Below are 6,078 nucleotides of genomic sequence, written 5' to 3' on the forward strand. Positions count from 1 at the left end.
GAGGGAGCCCTGAACTTCCCCAGGTCACTGGTCAGAGTGACCCCGCTCAGTCCAGTCTCGAAGGGGGGAGAGATGTGACGGAGCAGGGAGCAGGGCAGATTTGACCTGGGAATGTTGCAGGGGGGTTGCAGTGGGGATGTGGGACTTCCCTTGAAGGAAGCTACCTGAGCTGTAACCTGAGCCAGGAATGGGGGTGGGGAGAATTAACACCTTCTGCCCGGGAGACTGGACAAAGGAGAGGAGCAGCGGGAGGAGTGGGGAGTTTAGTTTCGGTTGGGGCTGGGTGGTGCAACGCAGGGAACCCCAAGCTGGGGTCTAAGCTCCCTGAACCTCCCCGAGGGACCTAATTGAGGGGGTCTGGTCGTACCTACACGCTCTGCTTGAGACTGTGTTCCTGTCCTTAAATAAACCTTCTGCTTTACTGGCTGGCTGAGAGTCGCAGTGAATCTCGGGAAGAGGGGTGCAGGGCCCTAACTCCCCCACAATCCGCAACACCCCTCACTCCCGACCCGCAGCCCCCAGCCCAGCCGGCGCCCCTCAGTCCCGACCCGCCGCCCCCCTGCTCCGCCGGCACCCCTCAGTCCCGACCCGCCGCCCCCTCCTCTGCCGGTGCCCCTCACTCCCGACCCCCAGCTCCCCCAGCCCGGCCAGCGCCCCTCACTCCCGACCCACAGCCCCCCCCCCCGCTCCGCCGGCGCCCCTCACTCCCGACCCGCAGCCCCCCCCCGCTCCGCCAGTGCCCCTCAGTCCCGACCCGCCGCCCCCCTGCTCCGCCGGCACCCCTCAGTCCCGACCCGCCGCCCCCTCCTCTGCCGGTGCCCCTCACTCCCGACCCCCAGCTCCCCCAGCCCGGCCAGCGCCCCTCACTCCTGACCCGCAGCCCCCCCCGCTCGGCCAGCGCCCCTCATTCCCGACCCACAGCCCCCTCCTCTGCCAGTGCCCCTCACTCCCGACCCACAGCCCCCAGCCCGGCCGGTGCCCCTCACTCCCGACCCGCAGCCCCCTCCTCCTGTCCCCGGAGTGAGGGGAGGCCTTGTACAATGAGGAGGCGGGGCCACAGAGGGGGAGGAGCCTCCACTGGCGGGGCGGGGCGATTGGGGCAGGAAGGGATCCCAGGGGAGGGGGGCTCTGCCCTCCCTTCCATTCATTCCCCCCATGGGCCGTGACCCCGCCCAGCCCCCCATTGCCCCATAGCGGCACTATGAGCTCAGGGCTGCAGGGAGCCGGGGGCAGTAGGGTCATGGGGGTCACTAGGAGGCACCGCACCCCCAGGATGGGGGAGATCAGGGGGGTCCCTGGGGGCACAGCACCCCTGGGAAGAGGGGGCTCAGGGGGTCACTAGAAGGCACCACACCCCCAGGAAGGGGAGGATTAGTAGGCACCGTGCTGCCAGGACGGGGGGGTCCAGGGGCTGCCACACCCCTGGGAAGGGGGAGATCAGGGGGGTCACTGGTAGGCACCTTGCCCGCAAAAAAGGGGGTCATTGGGGGTCCCAAATGACCACAAAGTGGGGAGCACCACAACCCCAGGAAGGGGAGGCTGGGGGGGGTTACTGAGGCACCACCCCCGGGAAGTGGGTGGGTTGGGGGTCACTAGGGGCATCGCACCTCAGGGACGGGGGCATTCAGGGGGGTCCCACACTCAGAGCCGACACCACATAGCTACAAATCGCACCATGATTTTTATTCATTTTCCGTCCATCAGAAAATAAGTTAGATTTGTCTCCCAATTACCTGTGTGAATGGGGGGGGGGCTGCCCCCGCGCAGAGGGGATTGTGGGTAAGGAGGGGAGGGGGCACAGAAAGGGATTCTGGGTAGGATGGCAGGGGATGCATAGAGGCTTCTGGGTAGGGAGCGAGGGGGCGCAGAAGGGGATGTTGGGTAATGGGGGGGTGTCAGAGGGGTTCTGGGCAGGGGGATTGTGGGTAAGGGGGCGAGGGGTGCTGCAGAGGGGCATTGTGGGTAGATGGAGTGTGTGGTGGCAGGCGGGGGCCGTCAGGGCTGCCCCTCCACGTCCCCGCCCCCCTCCCCGTCAGCGCTCCCCGGGTTCTCTCCCAGCAGGCGGGCGAGCTGGTCCAGGACCTGCTGCAGGGTGCGGGCCAGGCGCTGGGCGTGGGTCTCACGGCAGCAGTTGAAGGCTGTGATGGCAAAGTTGACGTGGGCGTCCAGCGGGTTATAGCAGACCCCGTAGCCGTCCGGCACCTGCGGCCCGTAGATCATCAGGCAGTCGGAGCGCGAAGCCACCTGGCAGGGTGTGGGGAGAGCGGGGTGAGGGGGGCGGACAAGTCCCCTCCCCCTGCCTGCACACCAGCGTCCACCCAACCTGAACCCCCCACCGCTGATGACCTCCACTGAGGAGGCAGGATAAGAACCCACTATGGCTGCCTGCGAAGAGAGCTCCCCGCAACACCCCTGGGCAGGGAGAGGGGAGGGAGCAGGAACGGGTGTTAGTTGGGGGGCAGAGGCCCATATCTGCCTAGTGAGCAGCCATCAGTGGATGGCAACGGTACTGAGGGCAGCTGGTGCGGGGGAGGGTGTAGCTGGGGGGTCCATACCTGCCTGGTAAGCAGCAGGTAGCACGTGGTGATGGTATAGGGGCGCCGTGGGGCGGGTGAGGGTGAGTTGGGGGGCGCCATGGGGTGCCGTGGGGCAGTACCTGGCCGGTCAGCAGCCGGCAGTGCGTGGCGATGGCGCAGGGGCGCCCTGGGGCGGGTGAGGGTTAGTTGGGGGGCACCGTGGGGCAGTACCTGGCCGGTCAGCAGCCGGCAGTGCGTGGTGATGGCGTAGGGACGCCGTGGGGCGGGTGAGGGTTAGTTGGGGGGCGCCGTGGGGCAGTACCTGGCCGGTCAGCAGCCGGCAGTGCGTGGCGATGGCATAGGGACTCCGTGGGGCGGGTGAGGGTTAGTTGGGGGGCGCCGTGGGGCGCCGTGGGGCAGTACCTGGCCGGTCAGCAGCCGGCAGTGCGTGGCGATGGCGTAGGCCGTGTCCATGAAGATCCCGGGCAGCCGCTGCCCGTCCCCGATGGCCGCCAGCTTCAGTCCCAGCAGGTGCCGGTCGATGCCCTGCCCGGCCAGCACCTGCGGGGAGAGGGTCAGAGCCCGGACGCCTGGGTCCCAGCCCAGCCCCACCCCCGCCCATGTGGGGAGAAGGTCCCAGTCTGGACGCCTGGGTCCCAGCCCTGCCCCACCCCTGCCCACGTGGGGAGACAGTCCCAGCCTGGACACCTGGGTCCCAGCCCCGCCCCACCCCCACCCATGTGGGGAGACGGTCCCAGCCCGGACGCCTGGGTCCCAGCCCAGCCCCACCCCAGCCCACGTGGGGAGAAGGTCCTAGTCTGGACGCCTGGGTCCCAGCCCCGCCCCACCCCCACCCATGTGGGGAGACGGTCCCAGCCCGGACGCCTGGGTCCCAGCCCCGCCCCACCCCCACCCATGTGGGGAGAAGTTCCCAGTCCGGACGCCTGGGTCCCAGCCCCGCCCCACCCCAGCCCACGTGGGGAGACGGTCCCAGCCCTGCGGGGTACGGGGGGTTGGCTCACCTGTTCGGTCCTGGCGCTCTGAGATTCCACCGCCGCCTGCAGCAGGGACAGCGTCTCGGCGTCCTGGGGGCCGGGGGAGCCGGGTCAGAATGGGGGGTGCTGGGGGGCAGGGGGACGGGGTAAGGGCAGGGCGTGGGGGGGGGGGTTACCTGGCCGTGGGGAGTGTCCATGGCCCGGGCCAGGCGCAGCACCGGGGGGGCCGCGGGGCGCACGGCGTCCGTCCGGCCCAGGTGGAAGCGGCGAAGTGACACCACCTCGCTGGTGGCGCAGAGCGAGCCGTGGGTCCTGGGGGGAGACGGGGGTCAGCCCCACACCAAACCCCCCAGTGCCTCACCTCCACCCGCCCCACACAGACCCCCCCCACTGCCCCACCCCCAGCCTGGTCCCCCAGGGCTGCCCCCGCCCATACCTGCCGGGGCCCCCACCTGTAGTAGGCCAGCTGCAGCGCCACCTGGAAGAGGGAGTCGGGGCGCAGCCCCCAGCGCTTGGGGAGCCCCTGCCCGAACCCCCGGTAGGTGAAACAGCTGATGTCCAGGTCTGTGATCAGGCTGGGGGGAGAGAGGTGTTAGATGGGGGGCTGGGCCCTCTGCCCCCCAATAGCGCCCCCTCTTCCCCTCTCCCCACCCCTCCATCCCATCCCAACCCTCTGCCCTCCCAATAGCCCCCCCAACCCTCCGCCCTCCCAATAGCCCCCCCTTCCCCTCTCCCCACCCCTCCACCCCATCCCAACCTCCTGCTCCCCAATAGCCCCCCACCCCTCCCCAACTTTCCCCTCCCCCCTTCACCCTCCCTCCCATGCCCCCTGCTGCCCCCCCGGCTCTCACATGTCCAGGTTCTGTTTGGCTCGCTCGATGTCCCACTGGATCTCGGGGGTGATGTAGAAGTACAGCTTTGGGGGGAGGGGCAGGGGCGTCATGGGGGCACGCGCCGTGTCAGGGTCCTTGCTGCCGGAGACCCCCGGGTCAGATGGGAGGATCCCCCCCAAATCACCATGCTGGGAGCACATCACTGCACCCCAAAAACAGCCTCCGCAGGTAGCATATTCTGCCCTTTCCCCCGCCACATCCTCCCTCCCCTTCCCAAGGCAGAAGGTTCCACCCCTTTCCCTACCCCCCAGGCAGGAAGTCCCGCCCCTTTTCCCATTCCCAAAACAGGAAGTTCTGCCCCTCTCCCCCACCAGCCTGCTCCAGACCCACAGAGGTGGTACAGGGGATCCCTCACCCCAATTCCACTCCCCCACACATGCTTCCCATTTTGGGGTCCCTCCACTACAGGACAAAAACAGGGGATCTGGGGCTGCTGCTCCCTGAGAATGGACCTCCAATTACCCTCCCACCAGTTCAGGGGCTCCCCAACACAGGTGTAATGTGGGGTACAGGGAATGCCATGCCATAGGGAAGGGTGAACCCCACACCCCATCTTGGGGAGCCCCAACATTGGCACATTTGGGGTACTGCCTTGTGGGGAGATGAAATCACCAAATCTCCCCCTTCTCTCCATTATAAGGGGGTCCCCAATTCAGAAGAATATTGGGGGGCTGCCTTATAGGGAGATGTGACCCCCAAATCCTCTGTTTCCATTGGGTCCCCCCAGGCTGGCCCTGTGGGATTGATCAGGGGGTCAAAGGTTTGGGGGCACCCTGAATGTCCTAGTTTAGGGCTTACCAGTAATCGAGGACATGGTCGATGATGGTTGCTATGGGGGCTCCGTCGGCCACGGCCTGTTCATACAGCACCCCACAAACGCCGTCCTCCCCCAAGATGAACTGGGGGCAGGGAACGAGAGAGCAGGTACACAAGACAGGAAATTCCCCCTCTCCCCTTCCACCCTAATCCCAAAACAGGAAGTCCCGCCCCTTTTCTTGCCACAAAACAGGAAGTCCTGCCTCCCTACACACAGTCCCACCCCTGCAGTCCAAACTAGGAAATCCTGCCTCCCTATCTACATTTTCTTCACCGCCGGAAAATTAGGAAGTCCCGCCCCCACCCAACACTCCAAGACAGGAAGTCCCGCCCCTGCCTCACCTGCAGTGTCTTGTCAAACCAGCGGTTGCCGCTGTTGGAGTAGCTGCCGCCCCCGTGCAGCATCTGGGCGGCGACGCGGCTGGGGTAGCGCTCGTCCGACACCTTCAGCACCGGGGCGTCGAGGCAGACGGTGAAGAGGCTGTGCTGGATGCACCGGGCCGACTCCCGGTTTAGCCGGTCTGGAGGCGGAGTCACCGGACGGGTCAGCCCCACCCCCTCACACCAAGCAGGATTCGAACCCAGAACCTCCCTGCTTTGGGGTCCCACCCTTGTTACACCCCATTCACTGCTGTCCCCCAGGCATCGGGGTCCCCCTTTAGCCCCTTCCAAAGCAGGAAGTCCCGCCTCCTTTCCCCCTCCCCCATTACATCTTGAGATTACCTGGACCCCCAGCCAGGTCCCCCAGGCCACGGGGCCCCCCCGTACCTCTCACAACGGTGCTGCAGACCTGGCCCAGCTTTTGGGGTCCCCGGCCCCCCCCGTACCTCTCATGAGGGTGCTGTAGGCCTGGCCCCA

General features: G+C 67.0%; 1 protein-coding gene across 1 annotated transcript; it reads right to left on the reverse strand.

Annotated features, from left to right (window-relative positions):
• Positions 1-1,662: 1,662 nt before the first annotated feature.
• Positions 1,663-6,072, reverse strand: LOC128829760 (carnitine O-acetyltransferase-like). The gene is made up of 9 exons (XM_054015161.1): positions 6,048-6,072; positions 5,563-5,741; positions 5,203-5,303; positions 4,363-4,482; positions 3,964-4,086; positions 3,688-3,823; positions 3,539-3,601; positions 2,940-3,077; positions 1,663-2,244 (listed from the first exon to the last, which is right to left on the reverse strand). Exons 1-9 carry the CDS (start codon positions 6,052-6,054, stop codon positions 1,996-1,998), a joined length of 1,116 nt encoding a protein of 371 aa, XP_053871136.1. The 5' UTR covers positions 6,055-6,072; the 3' UTR covers positions 1,663-1,995.
• Between the last annotated feature and the right edge of the window lie 6 nt (positions 6,073-6,078).

This window comes from Malaclemys terrapin, unplaced genomic scaffold (genome assembly GCF_027887155.1).
Source record: "Malaclemys terrapin pileata isolate rMalTer1 unplaced genomic scaffold, rMalTer1.hap1 scaffold_58, whole genome shotgun sequence".
Classification (NCBI taxonomy): domain Eukaryota; kingdom Metazoa; phylum Chordata; order Testudines; family Emydidae; genus Malaclemys; species Malaclemys terrapin.